This window comes from Manis javanica, chromosome 8 (genome assembly GCF_040802235.1).
Source record: "Manis javanica isolate MJ-LG chromosome 8, MJ_LKY, whole genome shotgun sequence".
NCBI classification, from domain to species: Eukaryota; Metazoa; Chordata; class Mammalia; order Pholidota; family Manidae; genus Manis; species Manis javanica.
In genome coordinates, this window is record NC_133163.1 from 41,755,476 (window position 1) to 41,780,513 (window position 25,038).

The 25,038-nt window shown below is 35.2% G+C and overlaps 1 protein-coding gene and 1 non-coding gene across 8 annotated transcripts in view; one reads left to right on the top strand and one right to left on the bottom strand.

Moving 5' to 3' along the window:
- ARID4A (AT-rich interaction domain 4A) overlaps nucleotides 1-16,711 on the bottom strand; it is a 63,126-nt gene extending 46,415 nt beyond the window's left edge. For 6 of the 7 annotated variants that reach the window (XM_073242337.1, XM_017681253.3, XM_073242335.1 and 3 more), the window contains exons 1-8: nucleotides 16,571-16,711; nucleotides 15,447-15,503; nucleotides 13,560-13,670; nucleotides 11,914-11,979; nucleotides 10,827-10,917; nucleotides 3,001-3,080; nucleotides 2,819-2,913; nucleotides 1,433-1,565 (exon numbers count right to left, since the gene is read on the bottom strand). In XM_073242337.1, the coding sequence (XP_073098438.1) occupies nucleotides 1,433-1,565; nucleotides 2,819-2,913; nucleotides 3,001-3,080; nucleotides 10,827-10,917; nucleotides 11,914-11,979; nucleotides 13,560-13,670; nucleotides 15,447-15,452 (582 nt within the window). In that variant the 5' untranslated portion in view covers nucleotides 15,453-15,503; nucleotides 16,571-16,711. Of the gene's footprint in view, nucleotides 1-1,432; nucleotides 1,566-2,818; nucleotides 2,914-3,000; nucleotides 3,081-10,826; nucleotides 10,918-11,913; nucleotides 11,980-13,559; nucleotides 13,671-15,446; nucleotides 15,504-15,610; nucleotides 15,757-16,570 lie in introns of those variants that run through there. The other variant, XM_073242333.1, reaches the window with a different exon arrangement.
- On the top strand, nucleotides 5,256-5,362 carry LOC118970416 (U6 spliceosomal RNA). Its single transcript, XR_005058335.1, has one exon. It is a non-coding gene; the product is annotated as a U6 spliceosomal RNA (small nuclear RNA).
- Nucleotides 16,712-25,038: the final 8,327 nt, after the last annotated feature.

The window sequence follows — 25,038 nt, forward strand, 5'->3', positions numbered from 1 at the left end:
ATTCTCTGCATTAGACTATAAAACCATCAAATTTACGATTAGTGTCTTACTCATCTTTTATTCTTTGTATCACCTGGCAAATGATAAATCTGTTGAATATAGGAATATTTTTTAATTGCTTAAAAAATTATGACCTGAATACTCTGAAGCCAAACCCACTGACCTGTCTGCCTGTACAATTGAAAGGTTCAAAGGATTTTCAGACTTTTCCTATGTAAATTAAATCCATTACACAGGAATTGAGTAATGTATCTACATGTACACAGAAACCTAAAAAATTGTCCTCAATTCTTTAAAGGATTCTGAGATATATTTTTATTGTACTTTACTGAAAAATTATTATTAAATATATAAGTAATAATCAAAACTCAGAAAAGAAGGGGCATACTATGAGAGTGGTTATGGGAAACTGCAGGAAAGGTAAGACTAGAACTGAACCTTACTTAAGAGGAGTAAGAAGAGGAGAAAGTAGAAAATTATTACCAATATTACTGATTACTCTCATGAAGTAATACTCTTGCCCATCCCTTCTCATTCCTTCCATAAGTAAGCTAAGATCAGTTTTCTCTACAAACCCATTCAAGACTTGCCATTTCCAAAGCCAGGTTTACCTTTCCTTTCCCCAATACTCCCCTGTCCTACTCCAGTGTTTGCACCAAAAGGTTTTTAAATGACTATATAATCTTTAGCTACCATGTGATCTTTTAGAATAGCATAGTAAGCTTCTGGAGGGCCACATGTTACTAGTCTCTGACCTCTCTCTCTTATAAGGAACTTAGAACAAAGCTGAACTCACTGCACATTCTCAGTAAAAACTAATTGATTGAAGGCAGGGGGCAAGGCTTGGCAGAGTGAAATGTCTTATGTAGGGAGCAGTTAAGAATAAACCTGAGTGAAGTAGAGCACTTTGCTGAAATGGAAAACACACTAAGAGCTGGGGATGGCCTCAAATATCTATCTAAGGAATGCAGAACTGATCCATTAGATAGTCAGTGAAGGCTTTTTTCCCCTTGAAAATGGGACTATCATGATTAAGTCAATATCTTACAATGACTTCTTTATAAAAGTTGCTTCTAAAAAATTAGTCTGAATTTCGTGAAGCAAAAATACAGGAATCAAGAGAACTTGGGAAGTAGTTACTATAGATCAAGTTGAAATTGTTAATAGGAATAGAGTAAAAAGAGACCACTGGAGACTTTCTTTTGAAGGAAGAAAGAACTATAAGAGCCTAGTAAGTGATCACTTACAGAGAATTAAAGAAAGTAACAAAAGACAACAAAGTATTGTAGGACCTGAGTAGGACTGCTCAATTTTGCATTAAACTCCAAATTTAAAGCTGTGCAATACTTTCAAGATATATTAAATGCCTTTTAAAAAGTCCATATTAAATAAATATTTTAAATGGTTGAAAAACTGCAAAAACTTTACTTACCAAAGCAGGATACCACTCAGTCTTCTCAGATGTTGAAACCACACTTACAACTTTTCCTAATAATTCATCATTGAGACGTCTCTTATCTTCATCTTCCTCTTCACTACTTTCTTCTTCCTTTTCATCTTCATTACTAAAAGTGAGAATAACTTTATCACGATCTTATTATAAACCATTTTCAGTATAGTCAGAGTGGTGTGAATTTAACACATACAGTTCAGCTTCTAGTCTGGATTAACCCAGAGTAGTAGCCTCTTCTTTCTTACAGGAATTGAAGAGATGGATGCTTCCCTAGCCCAACAGAAGTGGTCATGAGCTTCTGACTCACGGTAAATGACTCCACCTCACTAAATTGAGAAGGACTTGGACCTAGGCTCTCATACCAACCACTGGCTGGGACAGAAAAGCCTAATTACATCACCATGAAGTACTTACTGTGCCAAGTATATTTTTCTTCAAAGACTGCCCTTCTATATTTTATGTATGCCAGATGCTATTTGATATAACTAATTTTCTAACAGGTTACGAAAAGATTTCATTAAAATGCACCTGAAGGCTTATTTAGGTAAAACTATCTGAATAACTAAACAGTCAGACAAACAACTTGCCCATACTCTTAAAAAATGTCAATGTCATGAAAAGACAAAAAAAAAAAACTTTTCCAGATTAAAGGAGATTTAAGAATCATAAAAACTACATAACAATGCATGATCTTGGATTGGATCCTAGAATCAAGGGATACTATCAAGGCTATTATTGGAACAATTAGCAAAACTAGAAATATGAACTATGTTATTCGATAATAACATTCTACCAATGTAATTTTCTGAATTTGACAATCATACTTTGGCTGTATAAAAGAATGTCCTTGTTCTTTGGTATTTATTGGTAAAAAATGATGCTCACAATTTCCTCTTAAATGGTCCAGCCAATTGAAATAAAATTTTTAGAAATTATAACATGTATGTATAAAGAGAGGAAATGATAAAGCAAATGTGCCAAACATAAAATATTAACAATTAGTGAATTAGATGATGAGTATATGAAAATGTACTGTATTTTTCTCACAATTTTTAAGTTTGAAATGTTTTTGAAATAAAAAGGTTAAAAAATAGATATACTCACTTAAAAATAGGAAAATCATGATCTCAATTAAGGAATTTGGTAAAGTAACACCCAACAAAAATAAGCCTTTTTGAAAAAAGAGTTGTGATAATTCTTGTGCAAAGTTATGGAAATAAGGACAAGGTCTGCTCAGGATAAAATGTGTAACATAAGCATACAAGGTGCTATGGAAAGGTAGCCCAGACAAATATAGAAACCTTAGAAAAATCATTTGCTTAAAACTGTAATAACTGTAATGTGACTCTTTATGAAACCACTCACACAGGAAGAGAGGACCTCCTTCCCCTGTTCGCCTTCTTTGCAATTACTGGAGTTCCAAAATGCTCTGGGTTTGTTAATGGAAGCTGGTCAAGAGTCTGGATAAGAAGCATATGAATTAAATCACATTTTGCTTCCATGTTAGTAGCTGCTTTTCTACCCAAAGTCCATATGTGTCATCCTACCTCACTTTCAGCAAAATGTCTCTCTCCTTTTAGGCAAAGTGAGGTGCGTCTCAATGTCCTCTCATCACCATCATCAAACACTATAAGCAAGAGATACCAGAGAATTTATGCACACTAGATAAAAATCTGACTGCACAGAATGCTATTATTGCTGGCTTATATTTCTATCTAGGGCTTAATATTTGTAAGAACCATCATTTGTTAGTTATTTTTCAAAACCTTTTAAAATGTACTACCACATTTTTCACTCTGTAGATACCAAATAAAAAGGTTAAAGCCTGCCTCCAACTTAAGTATCTCCATTCACTTTTTCAATTTCTATCACTACAACACCACTTTCTTTAACCGTTAGCAACACAGTCAAAACACAGATATTAGCTTGCCTTAATTCTAGAAGAATGAGCAAAGAGCTGTTTTTTAAAAAAAAGTATTATGGTTTTACTCACAATAGTTACCAATGGAGTATCTCTGAAGCTGTCTGACTCTGGTAATGCTGTTTAGCTATTGCTTCTACTTCTTTGCATGATAACCTATAACAGTAAGTACTGACTGCCAAATTCTAAAGTCCTAAGATTCAACTTTTTTCTTTTGCTAGAAGAGGATGGAAGAAGTTTAGAAATAAAGGCTGAAACACAGGAACATCAAAAAGATGAAATCTTTTTTAAAAATTCTTAAAAATAAGTCATAATTGAATAGAAGCATTCTCAAAAGTTTTTGCTTCTACTACATTTTTAAAAAATCATACTACTTGGAAACCATGGTTAAGTATCTCAAGGAAATGAAAGTAAGGAATTTAACAATTTACCACTAATGTTCTCCATATAATGAGCTATATTATTTTGATAGTTTTAATTTTTCAGAAATGTACTGATTTTAACATCTAACATTTACAAAGTTTATTAGAAAGAAAATGTTCTCAGAAGATATCTGATTGCCCAGCACTATGAAGAAATAAAATATAAGAAGTATTCCTTACCTCAGGTATTTAAAATGCACATACACATCAACAAATGCTAGTGCATCTTATGAAAACAACATATACTAGGATAGGAAGGCATAAATATATATATAAAATGATTATTTCAAGATTTAATCCTAATCTTCATATTCTACATGTTTTTCCATTCTAACAGAATAGGTAATGCTAATAAAGGACAGTTCTGTATTACCTAGATTTAATAATATCTTAGAATCTTTTGCCTTGTAATCTATATAATTACAATTCTATTTTTCAAAAAATGGGTTTTATTAGCAAACACTTTCCTTTCAAACCATACATTTTATGCTAGAAACTTAATTATGTCAAAGCACTCGACTTCTTCAATATGTATCTTAGTTCTTTCTCTTAGTCTAAAGACATCTAGATTCTCTTACATGCAGGAAACAATGTAGAGAAAATTAGAGGCTCCTGAAGCACATATTCAAAGAACCATGATTCCCCAAAAGCAGCTGTTTTGTACTATCAATGATGCAGAAACTAATGATCACTTGCAGATACAATGTCCAGATAAAACACAACAGCCTCCAAAAATTACACCACTAATCTACACTTGAATAACAGTGCTTTGAACACTGGTATCAAAATTATGATTCATATGGTGTCATCAACTCTAATAAACCACTGTTCTTTTAAAGATTTAAATTCATGAAATTATCATATCAAACTTAATTCTTGATGTTAATATTAAATGTCCATAAATATACTAAAAAATACAACCCTAAGAATTCCAATTTTCCTTACTGCCTACAATACCAAAGATGGCTACACTGGACACATACATACACACGTTATACACACACACACACACATTTAAGTGGAGGTGTGAGGAAAGGAAATGAGAATGTAAGACCAGACAGTAATATCAAATTTATTCAACAAAGTCTTTACCACAGTGTTTCATCATTAATTGCAGCCCAAATCAAAATGATCTGATGAGAAATTTCAACAATATCCTTAATTGTTGTTTTTTTTAAATAATTTCTTTAAAATTAACCAGATTTTTCAAGGAAAATATTCCATTTCACTTCAATATACTTTATCACGGGTAGAAACAATGTAAGAACAAACGAAATTCTCAAACGGGGGTTGTGGTACAAACAATAATTTTACAGTTTTATATGGGAATCCTTCCAACTTCAAGTGAACAAAGAGAAACAGCTTAAGTTTTTTTTAATTCCTAAACCTATAGGAGTACTTTAAATAAGCCATGAAACTTTCCAGATCTTCTGAAAGACAAATGAAAAACCCAAGAACAGTGCTCGCTTCAGCAGCACATAAACTAAAATTGGAACGATATGGAGAAGATTAGCATGGCCCCTGCGCAAGGATGACACGCAAATTTGTGAAGCATTCCATATTTTAAAAAAAAGAAAAGAAAAAAACCCCAACCAAGAACATAGTGGACTTATTTACATAACATCTGTTTATCAAAACCATGAAGAAGTTCAACCTAGAAGAAGTTTACTCTATAACCTCCATGTTAAATGTATCATGTACAAGAACACAAATTTGTAGACACAGAAGAATAACTGGCATTTTGATAAGAGTGAAATAATTAACTGGTGTATAAAGTAAATTTAGCTTCTTTTTAGTTCAGGATGTATATACTACGGCATGCCAAGAGAATAAAAAGTCAGACTATAAGGATTTAGTAATTCTATGACAAGTCTTCTACTTGACAAAAATGGCATTTGAATAGATTATTCACTGAGTACAACAGAAGAGACACTACAACAGTAGTATTTCTGTTATTACATATCAATACCAAAACCTAATTTGAGGAATATGACAAAGCTGAGACTCTCTCACTGACATTAATCATACAAGATAAAATAATGTTAATGCAAACAAACATACAAAGCCTAACACTAACCTGTTAGAATTCAAAGAAACAAAAGCAGCAGGGATCTAATCTAACTACTAAATAAGAAAGTCTGTTATCATAGCACTGTTAGATGATGGAGGATAATAAGATAACAACTAAATTAACTTCTCTACCCAAAGATATAATTGGCCATCATTTGTTAAGCTTCGACCATGTCCTAATCCTCACACCAGTTTCCAAAAGGTAGGAATCACATTACCTTCCTTTACAGATAAAGAAATTGAGAACCAGAAGGTTAATCAATGAGCTACAGTTTTTTTAAGGGAGATCAAAATGCATAATAAATAGGTATGATGCAGAGACATAAAATGAGCACTAGAGAGGAAATCAAGAATTCTGACTTTGGAAAAATGAGTATTATATCTGTGTATAGCAGTTATGATTAATAAATTATTTCACACAATGAGTGCAAACTTTTAAATTAAAACTGTATGCATACCCTAGTTCATATATGTAAAATCACCTGATAATTACAGAGTCCCTCAGTGGCTAAGGTCAAAAACTTTAATATTGAAACTTAAGATATTAACATTTAAATAGATGATTATATTAATATAATATGGGGATGCTGTCTTAGGAACACTATTTAAATAGGTTAAAGCTGGTCAAATGACTGAACAGATTTCTTTGTTGCTTAATACTTTTTTAAAAGAGGAAGTATATAATTTAAAACAATTAAAAATATTTACTCATTTTTTTAATTGAAATATAGTTGATATACAATCTTATATTAGTTTCAAGTATACAACACAGTGGTTCAACAGTTACCCACATTAATTCCTCACCCACACTAGTACACTTACTATCTGTCAACATAGGAAGATGTTACAAAATCATTCACTGTATTCTCCATGCTGTACTACCATCCCCATGACCAACTTATGATTGAGAATGATACCTTTTATCTCTTTCACTCTCTATACCCACCCACCCCAACCCCTCCCCAATGGTAACCACCAGTCACTTCTAAATGTCTATGAGTCTACTGCCATTTGTTCATTTTATTTTGTTTTGTTTTTAGATTCCACATGAAGTCATATGGTATTTGTCTTTCTCCTTCTGGCTTATTTCACTTAACATAATACCCTCTAGGTCCATCCAAGTTGCCACAAATGGCAGGATTTCTTTCTATTTCATGGCTGAATAATATTCCATTGTGCATTATGTACAACGTCTTCTTTATCCAGTCATCTACTGATGGGCACTTTGCTTCTATATTGGCTATTGTAAATAATGTGGCGATAAACACAGGAGTGCATATAACTTTTTGAATCAGGGATTTTGTTTTCTTCAGGTAAATTCCTAGAAGTGGAGTTACTGGGTCAAATGGTATGTCTATTTTTAGTTTTTTGAGGAACCTCCATACTGCTTTAAATAGTGGCTGTACCAACTGACATTCCCATCAACAGTGTAGGAGGTTTCCCACTTCTCCACATCCTCACCAACACGTTATTTCTTGTCCTTTGGATAGTGGCCATTCTAACTGGAGTGAGGTGATACCTCATTATGGTAATACTTTATTTCTTAATGACTCTACAGTCTAAAATAACCAGCTGGCTTTGAAAACATTTGTCATAAGAGGTTCTAACTAAATTAAAAGCTTTCAGCTTTATAAGCCTGCATCATATTCTATCAGTCAGTCCAATCGCCAGTTTAATCTAAACCTCCTCTGCTCCATTAACTAGAATTTCTATGAAATCTGATATAACTGATGTGCAAAACAGAAACTACTGCATGAAAAAAATTTAATCTTTAAGAACTTTTGTCACACCATATAAATTATCACACAGATTTGTGTTAAGCTTTGTAAGTGATGTATTTGTACATTTCATATGTAAATTACTAAAATTAATGGCAATTCCATTTTCCTTTTCCAATACAATGTGTTTTTGTATTCCAAAAAGGTAAAAAGAGTAGTTTTAGAATGTCTTATTGAAAGTTGTATATACCAGTAGTTAATGGCAACATGCAAGTAGAAATACAAATTCTAATCCCAATTTTGATACCTTTTGGTATCTGGACAGAGAATACCACACTTCCATATATTACATATATTACTGGACAGATAATACCACACTTCCATATATTACAGATTCCTTATCTTTAGTGCGAGTATAAGAACAACCAAATGAGTAAAATATGCTAGGAAGCACTGCTTTATGATAGGAAGAGGAAATATTTTCAAGGCTCAAAAAAAACCACAAAGAAATCCATGAGGTAGAGCTATTTATTGTTCACCATTAGAGAGCAAGGTATTAGATTTTTAAAAATTGAGTAATGTTATATCCATCATCTCTTTCAAAGTTGGTTATTCTGCTATAATAGGAAAAATTAATACCTATAATTCATAAGAAGGAAATAATATCACTGACTCATTAGAGAACTTTTGGTCGCCAATGGTAACTACTATCTGATCCAAACAAGTAGTATGGTATCCTCTTTTGTTTCATTTTTGATAGTTGGACATAGTTTCAAGATCTCTTAAAATAAAAAAAATACCATGGAAACCATTAATACTTTTTATAACTTTCTGGTTATATATAATATTGTGCTTGGAATTAGAGATCAAGAAAAATTCCATAAAAGAGCAATTAAACCCAATAGGTAGTAGGTGCTCAATTAAAGAAAAATAGAGGTGTGTGACCATGACAGAGCACACACTTCATTTTGCCATCTTTAAAGCTCATTTACATTAATCATTCTTTATGAGGTCTACATCCTTCAATACCTCAACATTCTTTAAAGCCAAGTGCCATATTGAGTATACGTAAGTGAATAGTGCCTCGTAACATTCAACATTAACTCTTTACATTTTTTAGGTCACACACTTTCATTAACACAATGCAAAAATCTGAAATACTTTGAATTTTGAATTTTTCCTAAATAAGCCTCTGTTTCTCCAGTTGTGGCTTGTTATTCTAAGACTGTACTACCTGTATTAAATTCACCCAAATATGCTTATAAAAAGATTTTAGGGTTGCCATCTCCAGACCTACTAAATTGGACATTTTTAGTAGGTCTCAAATCCTCAAATTCTTTTTTTTAAAACAACCACCAACTGAGTCTTAAGTAAACTAATGCCTGATACATGAATTATATGCAGTTAAGATTCTATGCTCTTTGAGAACAAAAATTATACAATTTCTTCTTTAATTACCTATCATAGAAAATCACCCCAGAATCATAGAAAATCACCCCAGAGAATGCTCAGTAACAACTAGTTTTCAGAAATGCTAAAATGCTATTCATGTAAAGAATAGGTATCACTATTTATAACTGAAGTGCAAAAACCCACATGTGAAAACTTGAAAAGTACTGCTTCTGTAAAAGCATGTGTATTTTACTTCACAAGTATTGTGAATGAAACCTTGATATTAAGTATCAAATAGAATGCAATATTTGTATTTGAACATACAATATTAGTATCATATAATTTCCCATTATTTTGCACACATCTCCTGTAAATTTTACCACTGCTTTGTTTAATATAAAATATTATCTACTTACTCTTAAGAGCTAACAGTAAGCTTAGTTTTTAAATCTGTAATAACTATCAATAGCCACAACCAAGCTTCCAAAAAATATGTACAGTTCAGAACAATCGTATCATTGTGAACCAACACTAACTTTTAAAAGAGGCCCAAGGAGAATAAAAATGGTTAAAAAATAGTTACATACAGCAAATTGCTACTATTAATAGAAGCCACAGAGTAAAACACAGGAAGTACAATTTTTAACCAAAGCATGTCTTTCATACCTTTAAGCATCAACTAGAGATGAATGACTTTGGCTGAAAGCAACAAATCAAGTAAACTAAAAGTAAACCTAAAGGGTCATTTCTTTTCCTTCTACAAGGAAGCCACAACACTGTAATTATACCATCTCTACCATGAAGCAAGTGTAAAACAATGATGGAGACGGTCAGTGAAACAAAGGGTTGGATATCATCCACAGGACTGTGCAGTCTGAAAGTACTGAGAGGAGATTTGGAAATGTTATCAATCATTGCTATTCTCATTAACATAATGACAGTAATTATGTAAGTCCAGGTGACCCTTGAACATGGGTTTGAACTGCGTGGGTCCACTTGTATATGGGTTTTTTTCAATAAGTATATTGGAAAATTTTCTGGAGATTTTCAACAATTTGAAAAATCATTTTCTTTTCTCCAGCCTACTTTTAAGAATACACAGAATGTGTTAATCAACTGTTTGTTATCAGGAAGTAGGACATCAATTAAGATTTTGGAGAATCAGTTATACTCAAGATTCAACTGCACAGGAGGTCGGTTTCCCTAACCCCTATGTTGTTTGAGTCAACTGTACTACACACTTAGGTTTCAATTTACAGGTATTATGACACTTGTTGCTACTTACTACAGTAAGGTTTTTTTTAAAGCTCATATAAATTAATGCATGGAATGTTAAGAATGCATTCACATTAGTAGCACTTATTTTTTTCTTGAAAGGTGTTATTAAGAGACCCCAACTTATAAGAAATCAAAAATTAAGCTTTGATCATCTAGGCTTGAATGGAGTCATAATTTTTTAGTTTTTAAATTTCGTGGTAGTATCTGTATCATCCTTAAATAAAAGAGGCAGCAGTTATACTACAACTATGCAATCTTAATTATAATTACAGAAAAGGTAAAAAACTGATTATTTACAATACTAAGTTGGATTATCTTTTCTTATGGGAAAAAAAGTAACGATTTAACTTTCTTAATAAGAAATACAAAGTAACCTAAAAAAGAAGTACATTCTTGGATAAAACAGCCAAGAGTGGCCAAATTACTTTCACTAAAATTTTAGCCAACTGTATCAAGTAAATTGACAGGGAAGAATACATACTCTCTGCTAACTTAATGACTCAGGGTATTTACAAAATGGAGGCATATGCAATCCCCAAATCAAATCCTATGTAAATTACTTAACTACTTACCCACAGTATACCAACTAGCATCTGTCAACTTGCTGATAATAGCTTCCTGAAATGATCCATCAGAAGTCCTTGTTTCAACAATAGCACCAACCTTAAACACAAAATTGAAATTTCATCACCAAATTTAAACAAATCAAATCACTCCCACCAACTATATAACCTGGGTTAAAAAGAATAATACTTATGATAATTCTACATTAACTTAGATCTTTATCATTTATAGTGCTCATATATTTATCATGCAATTTGAGCCCCAAAATGCACTGGCATGAGTAAGGTAGTTATTATTACCCCTATTTTATGCATTGAAAACTGTGGCTCAGAAAGAGAAAATAATTTGCAAAGAGTCCAGGATAAGAACTAATCTCTTAAGACTTAGTTCAGAGCTTTTTTTTTACTATGTCGCATTGCTTTCAAGAAAATTGTGTAATATATGAACCAAAAGGCTATAAGATAGCAAAAATAGCTTCAATATTCTTTCATGGAACTACTGAATATTGGATTCAGCAATCATATGTAAGGGACCTTTTAGATAAAGGTTCACCTGGAGAGAGAGGGATGGACCAGTTGACCTTCTTTCAGCTTCCAGACCTTTGTATATCAGATATTAACCGAAGTGGTACTCTGACATAACAAAGATTTATTACATAAACAAATGGCCAGAAATGGATGGAAAACATAATATAGGTATTCATTAAATTGAATTATGAAGTCAACATAGTTTACTTGGTTAATTTCAAAAAACAGAAAATTCAGACTTATACGAGTACATTACTTAGCAGGCTAAACATCTATGACAGCAATGTAAAAAACAAAATGAGGTATTTAATCTAAGAATTCAAAATAAAAGATGACTGAAAACATGTTTATATAAAATTATCTTCCTATAAGATGTTTAATGCTTTTCAACTAAAGATACAGCCATTATGATATAATACTAAGTATATAACACATTTGTATTTTTGTTTTCTAATTAACATTCATATAACATTTTAAGTATATCTACAAATGTAAAATTTAGTAAGGTACTATATGAATTTACTGTATAATTTATCACTTCAGATTTCAAACTGTACAACATACGTACTCTTAAAGGACCCTTCACTTGGTCATCTTGCACCAACTGTGTAGTATTATCCTGTTTCAGGAGTACCTGAAAAATAAATTTGCACAATAATTTGTATGTTACTTTTAAAACAATACTCTTATAGTAACACTGTAACAAAGTTTTTATGCTTTCTTAGGATCTGGTGGCTAACTTCTGTTATAATACTTATTACATTGCCTTTTATTTATGTTTATTGTCTCTCTCATTACCCCTGAACTCCTTTAAGGCTAGAGTCGTCTACCCCCAACAGTTAGCAAACATCACTGCATATTACAGACACTTAATAAATGTTTGTTGAATTAACTACAGAAGATTTATAATCTGTAGTGATTATTGCAAAAGCTTAAAACTGCCTTCATTGCTTTTTATCAACAAATCAACAAGTTGTCAAAAGGTTCTGTCACCAAGGATATAAAAAAACAGTACCAAATTTTATTGCCTACAATCAAGGTAAACAAATTAAAACTGGGACTCTTGTTTCTTTATAAAGTAAACCTGAAAAATAATCATGATATGCAATTCAGTCATAAGTAAGCGCTCTTTTCTACTACAGATTCTCCCAAATACGCAGGGTAACTATCCAAATAGAGCATGTATCCAAATAAGAACAAATTCTAGGAAATGTATGCATAAGACCTCAAAAGGTATGGGGTAGGGCCTGAGAATTTGCATTTTAAATAAGTTCCCAGTTAAGGCTGATGCTGCTGGTCAAGGGCCACATTTTTGAGAATCACTGCATTAATCATTTATTCATCCAGCATATTTTGAGTGTTACTATGTATCAGGCACTACTCTAGGTATTGGGGCTAGAACAAGTCAAATATTTCTTCCTTTCATGATGCTTAATTCTTGTTGGAAATGATCAGATAGGTAGGTGAAGAACAAACTGCAAAACTGAAAGTACAGCATGATCCATTATAACAGACACAGCACAAAATCTGGTAGACCACATCAGATCTGTATAGTATCAAAGAACACTTTCATGAACTTTTATTATATAGCTCTAAATGTTAAAAATATTTTTAATGAACAGTTTAATTTTGTAATTTAAGTAATATTAAAAACATTTATATAGGAAAATTATTAGAAGGAAACAAAAATGTTAATAGTATTTCTGAAAAGAAGCTATGGGTATTTATCCTTCAGTACTTTTTCTATTTCTGAATATTGTACAGAAATAATGTGTTAACTTTTTTTCTGGTCGTAAAAGCATCTTACAAATAAAATTCTTAAATCTTTTTAATACCGTGTTTAAAATATAATTCCCTGTATTATTTTCCCTTATCATTTGAAATCTCTACCTGAACATTATGAAAGGGGAGAAAATAGATTACAGCTTAAGTAAACATGCCACGACAAACAGGAAAAATCCAAATCACAGGAAGTATTATGAGCATATTTTCATGAAAGCATTTTGTTGTAATTTCCCATTCTGAGTTCATTTCTCAATTCTTAATGCGTTTTTCCCATCATTTTGTAGGTAACAGTGTTTTCAGAGTAATGATTCAATAAGTGAAGTAATGATTCAATAAATAAAATATTGATTTGCAGTATCCCCCTCCCCAAGTCTCTTTAATCCAAAGTTAATAAAACTGTTGCATTAGAAAAAATAATAGTTAGGTTACCTTAACTTTTACCAGCCTTTTCACAGTCTTAATTTTTGCCTCACAGAAGGCACCTCGGTACTTGGCACTGACATCAGTTCCCACTGTCAGGTAGGCAGGCTCATCCGCCGCCTTATGAAATAAACATAAAATGTGAATGTCACTATTTTCCCCTACTCCAACCTCAGGTTTCATCAAAGATTCTGTATTTGAAGTAATAAGACCATTATTTGCTTATTAAATTTTTGATAACTTGGAAAATACCCCTAAAGCGAACTTTATCAAAAACCTTTGTTTTATAAACTATATCCTGATAACATAAAACATTTATAACTAGAAAGTATCAGTAAAGAAATACAATGTTTTTCTCTCCAGATACAAAAAATTTCAGTAACTCCACAATTTATTTAAGAAATGAAAAAATAGAAAAAGTATATCCATAGTGCCTTATAAAAAAACTTTAAGTTATCCAATTATGGCTTTAAATTTTAAAAAGTATGTTTTCAAATTAAAATAAATATTGCTATTAAAATTGACACTAACAATACATAATTAAATGTTAACTACAGAAGACATCTTTTTGGACACAGTATAAATGAATACATAAGAAATGAAGCCAATCTTTTTAAAAAGGAGAGCATTATTTGGAAAAATCATTAGCTAAAAGCTGCAAAAGTTCAAGTCTAAATTCAGCTGCTTAATACAGATACATAAAATTATGGCTTAAGACCTGTCAGTGTAAGCTAGTTTATCACATTTATCTTCTTGGTATATTAAAAAAAAAAAGCTTTACTAAGAAACATCTACTTTTAGCAAATGGCCCTGATCAAAATGATACATTGAAAGATGTGAGAAATTTCCTACCACCATTCATTTTAATCTTAACAGTAACAAAATGATAGCTACCTCATCTGTCACTTTTACCCATTTTTTCAAAAGAGTATTCATACAAGTGTGTTAATAACAAGTTTGATTTAGCATTGCTAAGTGCAAAGGTAACAGTGTACACGTTAGAGGTATACTTTTAAGTACAAAATGATTTTTCATTTTCCAGTGAGTTTTTCCCAAGTGACATTAAAGAAGGGGGCATGTATCACTTCAAGGAAATAGGAAAGCAATACAAAGTTTGGGAAAAAACTGTATTTCAGAGCTTAATACATCACAACAATGAATGAGTAACGAATCGAGTAGCTTTTAAAGTAAGTGCATTTACAAATAATGCAAATTGAAAAGAAATACCTGTAACAATAAATATCTGACCTTAAACCTTCAATGCCCAGCATTACAGAATGCTATATGCCTTCTTTTCTTTTTAAACATCATATACGATGTTTGCAATATCAGTTATCTTTAGAAAATACTTTAGGTAGGATAAATGTTTTTAAATATTTACTATAATAATTGAACTAAAACTAATAATTGTAAGTTTTAATTCACCTTCAAATATTTTAGCCACACAATTTCACCCTATCTCCAGAAGAAATGGTATCTCCCTTACACAATGCACATATTCCTTCCTTAGGAAAATCTCACTGGATCTAGGGAAGAACAAAAATTTCAAAAAATCCCCAAAGTACCAAAACAGTACAAGAGCTTTACTTCTGCAAAGGTTGCTGCCAACACAGGAAGTGTTTAAAAATACTAGCCCAATGGACAACAATGGAAAGGCTGCAGCAGTCTTTCCACAGTTTTAACTGCTTCAGAGAGGGGCCGAACTGATTGCATTTAGACACAATGATCATTTCTCACCCATTCAATACGTCCTCATTTTCGGAAAGCGCTGCTTAGTAGAGGAATCAATTATGAGTAGCAAAAAAAAAAAAAAAAAAAAACGACATTCCACAGCTGCAGCCTCACGACAGGCAGTGTCCAGGGCACGAGGCTTAGAGCAGCGTTGCCTCCACTTACCTTCATTTTTGTTGGTGATCTGTGGGGTTCCAGCTCAACGAGCTATCGTCTCCGTCTCTAGAACCACAGGGAGGGGAAAGACAGGCACAGAATCAGTCAACAGAGGGGAGCGACCCAGGGAAAGAAAGTAAACAAATGCCCGCGGGGAGGGGCAGAACCCTCACCAGCGAAAGGATACGATCCTCTCGGAGGGCAGCCAATGCCGTAGCAGAAGGGGCGGCGAGAACCCCACGGGCGCCAAAGGGCAGTCCGTTCCGCCCCAGAGTTCGCCAGCTGCCCACCGCGCCCCAGCCTCGCTCGCCACTTTGACCCGAAAGGCTCAACTCTGAGTCCCAGGACGGATCGCTCGGGAATAGGGCAGGGAGCCGTGCGCGCTTCCCCGAGTCCCCCAGAGGCGCGGTCGCCGCGCCCTGGCTCCGCCGCCCCCCGGATACCCCGACTTCGGCCCGGGCCCCGCCTCCGCCGCTCGGCCCCCTCGGCCCGCCCCGGACCCGCTGTGGCGGCAGCGGAGTGTCACGGCGCCATTGCTCTCCTGCCTCCGCTCTGCACCATGTCAGGGAGGAGAAGCGCTTCTTCACCGCAGGGGCAGGGGCCGAGGCCTTCAGCCGGGAGGCGCGGGAGCGAGGGGCGACTCGCGAGGGGGAGGGGGGCCGGAGGGGCGGAGAGGAGGAGGGGAGGTGGCCCGGACTGGGTGTGGGAGGGGAAGGGAGCCGCACAGCGGCAGCCACCGCCTCCTCCCCGCGCCCGCCTCAACTTTTTGTACAGCCCAGAGCGGAGCCTGTCCCCGGTGCTCCGGGTCCTGCCACGGACTCCGCAGCGAAGTTGGGGGCCGGCTCCCCGAAACAGCCCGCTCCTCAACGCGCGGAGGCTAACTTAGCGGCGCGGCCAGCCCCACAGCCATTTTCCCGGGGCAGCGGCCGAGGAGGCGGCTGCGGCGGCAGTTCCTGCAGTTGCTGCCCCTGCTCCTCGGCTTGCCGCTTCCCCTGCGCTCGCAGCACAGCTTGCCTAGCATCCACCTCCCCACCTCCAAAGCTCCCAACTGCACCGGGACACCAGACAGCAGCACGAGCTGCTCCTGCTGCTCCGTCCATTCACTCTCCTCCGCTTCCCTTCTCCCCACCTACCAACTGCAGGGTAAGTGCGCGCTGTCAGCTCCCGTGTCCTCCGCCCCACCGACCCCCGTGGGCCCCTGTCCGGGCAGCACCACTCCCGGCAGCGGCGGCGGCAGTTCCTGCGCCCGGTTCCCCACTCGTCCGATTTACTGCCACAATCCACCAAATAACAAGCTGTTGAGCAGACTCGCTTCTGCACGAACTCCTATTGGCTGCTCATGACGCCGAAGAGCTTCGGATTGGAGCTCGTTACCTGCCGTCCTCATTGGATGTAACTGTGAAACTTCACGGATTGGTGCGAAAAACAGCAGGTAGGGCATCTTCCACTTCTGACTGGCTGTCTCCGAAGGCTAACGTTACTGGAGAATCAGGTATTGAGTAAGAAACTCCTGTAAAACGATTGGTAGAAACGACTCCGGATGTGCTTGACTGAGCAGTGATTGGTAAATTGAAGGGTCAGGAAGAGCAGTTCGGCACGAGGATTGGCGGTGCGGTGTCCCATGGAAACCGAACCCAGAGCTGCAGCCAGGATTTGCACGGGGGCGGGGCACGCTCTTTCCAAAGCGCCTGCGCAAAGACGCCTTCTCGGCGCCATTTTGTCTGAGCAGCAGTGGATGTCGCTCTATCGCGTTTTATGTTTCTGGCAAGGTAAGATCAGAGTCTGTTCCCCGTAGCATCATCTTTAGCGCGGCACCCATCCACCGTTCCCTCCAAGACAGCACCTAGTGAAGGTCCGAGGAGTCGCGGGCCTGTCAAAAAGGTCAGTTGGAAGCTATGGTGGTCCGACTGGGGGTGGCGCAGCGCTAGCGCACCGGCACCGGAAGTGAAGGGGCAGCGCGACAGCCATGGGAAAGTAAGTGCTGCTGCGGCGGGGAGGGGAATAGGGGGCGGAATGAAAGGGGGCGAGGCTTCTTCTCCCGCCGCCGTAGAGAAAGAGGCGGAAGGGGACGCACACGTCTTTCTCTGGACTGGTCCTTGGGACTCTTCGGGAGTGTGAGAGTATGGATTCAGCTCCTCTTGGAAAAGTTCTTTCTTCCGTTGGAAGTGCGTTTCGGGAACTTGTCATAGTCGCCAACCTAGTGCCACTGCCTCCCTTAGACGGGGAGACGAGGTTTTTAGACACGTCCTGCGTGTGGAGAGACGATTCCGTGTGCCCTTCCCGTGATGTAGCCATGAGCAAACAGCCAGCCCCGGATTTCGGCTGAGGAATTCACTAGCGCACGGGCGGCTACGCCTCCTGCAGAGGGCTCGTACAACTCCTTGGAAGGCAAGAGCAGTGGTTTTGCAGACTGAAAACACCTTTGGTAAAAGGACTCCCCGACAGGACTTCCATCAGGGCAGCCATTGATCTTGTTCTAGTAGAAAAATCTTGTGTTCTGTCAAATGTAAGAGAAAAACATCTGAAGTGCTGGAAATAGCGTATGAATTGACAAGTTGCGTTAAGGAATGAAATAAAATACAAAAAATTGTCGATAATCCACATTGACTAATTTATCCAAAGAGGGAACATCTTAAGTAAAGCTGAATCAATTTTTCATAAAGTGATTTTTCTCATAGGTACTTATTATCAAAGTGAAATGTATATTGGTATTTCTGTTGAGTTGACCTAGTCACACTGATCTGGATAGCTGCTTAAAATTAACCTCATAACACCTCTGTCGTGACGTAAAACACTCTGTTTTCTAATGATTGATTTAATAACTCGAATTTATTTTTTATTTTTTTGGCAGTTGGTCTGAAGAAAACAGGACCTCTCAGTCACAAATATTTGAAGTATAACTGAGGTGAGCTGTAATGTCTGTAAACATTTTTAGAATTGGGTAGGCTGCCTGGAAAAGTATTTTATGGATCAGTACTATGTAGACCAGAAAGTAGAGCCATCAATAGCAAAGTGGAAGAATGGTAGATGAACGATGTTTTCTTTGATCAGGTATTTAAATGAGTCTGTTTATTATTAGCTTTCCTGAGGTGATGTTTTAGATTAAATCTCAAAATTAGGGCCTAGTTACGAACTTGTTTACCTGTTGACGTGGTTCCCATTTCTGGGTTTTTTAGTTCTTAAAATATTTTTATTACAGAAAAATATGAACATTTTCATGATTTTTTTCTCCCTATTTAAAAATTTGGCATATAGAAAAGATTTCAGTAAGAGTTTAGAAGTGAAGCGATTATTTTTTTCCTTGAGAAAACTATAAAACAATGTAACTACTGAACTTCCCAGGGGGAAATCACCTATAATTCCACTACTCAACTTAAAACTGGTATTATCCAATCGAAATAACACTTTAGTGGACATTTGGAAATTACTAAAAAGCCAAATGAGGAAAACAAAAATCTGTATTCCCTCCACAGCTTATGCTAACATAGTTTTTCTTTTTCACTGATTTCATTTTACAAAATAAAGGTCATTCTAGTGGTGCTCATTTTGTCACTCATGTTTTATTCATGCAAAATATTGGGAACATGGAAAGTATTTTGCCCTTAAAGCATTTTTCATGACTGCATAGTGTTCTGTAGGGTAGGTATACTTTAATTAATATAACTTGATTTCCTGATTTTTCTGTAATAGTAGTAATATGTCTGAATGTACTTGGTTATGTTCTATAAAAGATTTTGCCTAAGAACTGCCATCTCTGGCTAAAACGTCTAGGTATCTAGATCTTCCCTCACATCCCTGATTATATCTTTAGAATAAATTCCCAGAAGTGGAAATAAAAGGCAAAAGGGATCATGGTTTTTAGTTCTTGTACAGTTGTCCATAAAAAAGCTTTAGCTCTTATTGCACTCAAATTTTTTGTTGTCCTTTTCCCCTTTTTACTTTTTTCCCTCTGTTTTCTGTTTTTTCTTTAGCTTTATTTTGTGAACTTTCTCTTTTGGGTCTCTGTTTTTTTCAAGTAGAATTATCACAGTCTTTAAGTCAAATGCACAGAAAAATTAATTTGAGGGTTATTATTTGACCTTAGGAGTGATTCTTAAAACTAAATTATTTTTCAGTTTAATTAGGCATTAGTATGGCAAAACATTTGGCTGAATGGAAGTGACATTTAGAGGCTACTGAAACCAAACCAAACCAATTGATTTTATGGTATAGTTAGTTGAGTTTGAACCACTTTCTTGTTTCCTTGTTTCCTTAAAAAGTTTTCTATCCTTATGTGCCTCCTCTTGGTGCTTTTGTACCCTCACAGGACCCTTTAAACATGCCTCTGTCACCATATTACTCTGCAGTTCTTTGGCTCTTCCCTAGTTGGAGACTCCACTCCCAGAGGACAGCAACTGAGGTTTTAATCACTGTTGTTTCCCTATCTGATACATGATAGGTGCTCTGTCAGTATTTCTAAGGAACGTGTAGGTACTTTTTGGTGCAAAATATGTGAAATAAGCTAATTTATGGTTACTTTAAAAAAGTAATTTTCTTAGAATTCATGATGCTCCACATAAGCTATCTTACCTTTGAAACATTTTTTAATGTTCCAAGTATTTAATACTGAATTGATTTGTAATTGCTACTACAGATTTAGAGACCCCATTATAAGTATTTAAGGATTTTATGATATCTTTATGGGAAACAACTGTAGATGAATATTAAATGAACAGCTATACTAGACCACATCTTAGGTATAAAAGAAAGAAAATGAATTTGATCATACTGGTTTTTGTGACCAATTTCAGGTGAGCACAAACTGATAAGATTGTTTCCTGTAAAACCAAAGTTGTCAAATTTTTAAAAACATTTCTATGATGAAAAGCTGTTTTGAAAGAATACTTCGTTTATTCTGTCCAGAGTTTGAGTGAGGCTATGTAATTAGCTTCCTGACATGGTATTTTAGACTGACATCTCAAAACTGGAACATTCCTATGGATTGGTTTAGCCATTCATGTGGCTCTCATTTGTGAATTTTTTGATGATTGAATATTATAAACATTTTCGTGATTTTTTTTAATCAGTGGTGAAATAGTTGACGTATAGAAATATCAGTTAAAGTGTTTAAAAGTGAAACCTTTTTTCTTTAAGGAAATTATAAAGCAGTCCATTCGGAATGTGTGGTCTATAGTATATTCAAAACTAAAAGAAGTCTTTGTTTTTTAGAGTAAGCCTCATTTTGTGGAAAAATGAAGATGTTCCAGTTTTAAAAGACCAGGATTTGCTGTCTGTTAAAAATTCTGTTTCTGGTATGCAATTTTACTTGGCTATTCTTTTGCAATCAAGATTGGACATGTAACTATTTTATATATATATCTTTTTTGAAAAATGATAAAATTCATTCCACTGTACATTTATTTTTGCACATGTCTGTATGTTGAGAAGTAGAATAGATTGCTGAATGTGGCTTTCCTGATGGTTTCATAATTTTGGGGGAAGTTATGTAATTTGTTTATTTGTAACCAAAGTAACCTTTGCAATCTCTATATGGTCTTTTGCCCTATTAGATGTCGCTGCTGATTTTATGGCCACATGGAGTTATATAGATAATCTTTCGTATATAATTCAAACTAAAATGACAGTGTATTTTGGTACTTGGATTCAAGCTGATCTAGATTACCTAGTGACGTTCCTACATGGCAAGAATCTGTGCTCAAGGAGCTTACTGTTAATAAAAGGAAGGAAATAATGGGGATAGATAATATAAACAGTTACTTCAAAAAATTCAGTCAATTTAGGTAAGTTTTTAAAGATTTAAGTCCTGGCTCAGGAGAATAATAGATTTGTCAAAGTTCAGTATACAATCAAATCTGTTTTTAAAGACAAATTGTTCTATAATGCAAAACAGAAATAAGTATTTAGCAGTCATTCAAGGCTTTTCAAAGTTAGTGGAATATAATATGTAAAAATAAAAGACATTCTATTTGGACTGGCGATTATGATCAAGAATGCAATTATATATGGAAGGCTATGTTTGGGACAGTGAGTAAACCATTTTGGAGAGGATGACTGACTAATAATTACATTGGGAAAATTGTCTGAGGCCAGCTTGTCAATGTTTCTAGAATTAGTTGCGCATCAGAATTATGTGGAATGCTTGCCCTCTACAGGTTTGGGAGCCTTTAGAAGGCCTTGCAAGGCATGTGAGCAGAAAATGAAGTTTATTTTTGTTTTCAAATTTTACAAACCCAAATCGAACTAAACAACAAAAAAATCACTTTTAATCCCACCTTAACACAGATGTTTAATTTCCTTCTTCCTTGTCTGTATTCTTTCTTTAGTCTTCTTAGCTTTTATTTTTCTTTGTTCCTGTAACATTGTAACAAGCATTCAGTGTGACTGCACAGTCTCCATAATAATATTAGTACCTTAAAGTAATCCATTAAACTGTTTTATCTTTAACTTCGTATTTCTGTTGCTCGACCATTTAAGTTTTTAGTTCTTCAGTAATTGTGCTGCCGGTATCATCCGTGTGCATACAGTAGACAGCATTTTCTATCTTACGGACTGTTCCTTTAGGATTGATGAAAAAAGTCATTGTATGAACATTTTTATGACTCTTGAAACATTACCATATTGTTTTCCAAAAGACTTACAAATTATACTGTCACCCTCCCTGTGATTTTAGCTACCGCCATTGGGTAGTCTATATAATCGCTTTTGCTAATTTAGTAGATGCAGAATAAGTTGAGTCTTACTTCTTTGTAAGGTTTTTATTGTTGTTAACTAGTGAAGTAGGACCTTTGCTTATAGTTTATTTTACTTACTGGTTCTTAGTAATAAAGTTGACTTTGTAAGACTTATGTCCATTTACATATTATTGATATTTTATACCTTAATTCTTTGAATTTTTTTACGTATTTACTAGTAATTTGCTGCAGTTTTTTTTCCATACAGACAACTTCCCTTTTTAGTTATTTCTTTTGAGGTTTTTAGATAGAGACAGAGAGGGCTATGATGTATACAGAATGGATTATTGGAAAACTATTTGGTTACAGTGACAGAAATTAGAGGTAGAGAAACAGTTAAAATATTATTGCAGTGGTATCAGCCTGAGGTGAAACTGGAGTAGGACCTGCAAACAGACAAAGGAATAGATGAGCAAGATAGTGTGAAGGAAAAAAAAAAGAGCTGACAGCATTTGCCCTCCAGTTGAAAGAAAACACTCAAGAATTTAAAGAGCAGGGCATAGATCATACCATTAACCAATTTGAAAGTCAGCAGAGGCCACTGGTTAGTAAGGAAGATGAGGTCAGTTTAAACATGCTAGTTAGAACTTGAAATGTCCAGTAAGCATCTGTTCTTTTTGTTAAATGCTGCTGAGGTCCCTAATTGGAACAAGGCATATGCTTAACCTCATATTGTTTTCTGTGTTTTGACTTTAATTCCATTTCTTCTATTACACTTTGGTGCTTTTATCGGGACTTTCCTATTTCTGATATGTAAAAGACAACATGAAGAAAGTTAAAGTGGATTAGTAAGTAAAATAAGTGCAGGGAAACCAGGTGATTCTCATACTAAAGAGAGGTCAATTTTGCATTATTGAAAATAGTTTTAAGACAGCATTTTAAAAATATGTGTATACTTTTAAATTGTTCAAACCTTCCCTCTCTCTCCTTCAGTGGACTAAGTTTTGTTTTATTTTAGCTTGATTTTAACAAAATACAGAGAGGTGACAGATGTGTGTCTTCAGAACATGAATGTTTGGCCAAGGTTCTTTAAATACTGAAATCTAAGTAAGCATGTTAGTTGTCCTGTTTTTGGAAACCACTTTATTTTAACAGATGAAATTTAAGCATTCAGCATAAGGAAGACTTTAACAGAAATATACCTATCAAAACCTGGAATAAGCTAACTTTTGAGTGTTTCCCAAGAGCTTAGTTTAACCATTTAATCTCCAATGGTCTCTCCACCTTTTTTACCTAGGGCTTTAAAAATGTTTTTTGCTGTTTAGCAAGGAAAACATTATGATGTTGTTTTACCAAAAAACAAGTTTTTAAATGATAGGTTAAGTATGACTCAGAATAATTCTTTTCCCCTTTTTTGTTTTTGATTAGGCTCTTTAACTTACTTTTCTAAAACCTGATCCTTTCAGGATAGTATATGAGCTTATGAAATTTGAGCTGCTTTGTAACATATATCAAGGGTCTCTTTGATCTCATTTAAATAATTAGGTATTACAAATTTTTGCCATTATAGTGCTAGCTTTGAGTTAAAAAGAGATCATCTGTTTATAGATTAAGGAAAAAATAATACATTCATAAACATAACATTTTTGTATTATTTTTTCAGTATTCTCTGTTTTTAATGACCGGTTATGTGTAATTAATTCCTTGCCTTAGATATCTCTTTATTTTTCAAAGATGAATTCATTCGAGTTACAGGATTTATAGGTTTTCTCCATGCTCCCATTAGAATGAGAGCTTTAGAAATTGTTTAGGGAAAGCAGATACTTCCAGCTTTAGAATGTGTAGGTGTGGCCAGATGTTTTGTGGAAAGGGTGGTTTAGAGCAAATTTCTTACCTCTCTGCCCCATCTGTAAAATGGGAGTAATAATAGTAGTGGCCTGACAAGGTTGGGGTTAGTATTACATGAGTCAATAATACATGTAAAGTGCTTAGAATGATGCAAGTATTATTTAGGAAGTACTGAGATGTTTGGTGGTGGTGATGGTGGTGGTGGTATGCATAGTGCTGTTACAGAGTGTCTGTCATTCCAAGAATTTTAAAAGAATACACTAGTATATACAAAAGTAAAGCATCCAGACATTTTGCCTCCCATTCTAGACCTTCCTGAAGGTCATAACAACCTCTCTCCAAACTTATTCCTACTTCTTCCCTTCAGGTATTATTTTCTGTAGTCACACTAAATATGGCGTGGCTCCCCTGGACAAGCCCTGTGTTTTCCCAGTTCTTTATTCATACTCATACTTCTCCCACCATCTGGAATGTTGCTCTGTCATCACATATTCAGAAAGCTATTTTTTAAGTAATGCTTTCCTTGGTATCTCTACAACTGTAGGTAGTCTATCCATGTGAATTCCATATACTTTCTATATTGCATTTCAGGTTTTTATCCACTTACCATGTCCTTTACTAAGTTGTGACATCCTAACAGAGAACTGTGCATTATGCACCTTTATAAATTTAGAACCTGTCATAAGCTTTGGCACTTAGTAGGCACTCTTTGGTGGAATGAAAGTTTTCAAAAGGTATAACAAGCTAAAAAGTGACATTTAATGGACAGATTTGTACCATTAAAAATGTGCTTCATCATTGTTTGTGCATGAGGAACATCTTGCCTGATCAGTTACTTAAAATGAGATCCCCTGAAGTTTTAGGAGTAGGGTCAGATACAGTTACACAGAGTAGAACATTGAGACTGTCCTCAGGTCAAGAATTCTCATTAGAATGTTTTCCTATTATTTTTTTAAAGATGGTATACCTAATTAACCACCAGAGAGATTGCTTTTCTGACAGTAATTTTTCATAGATCTGCCCACCCATTTATCTTCCTTTCACAATAGTCCAAATTTGTGAAGTTTTACTGCCAATAACAG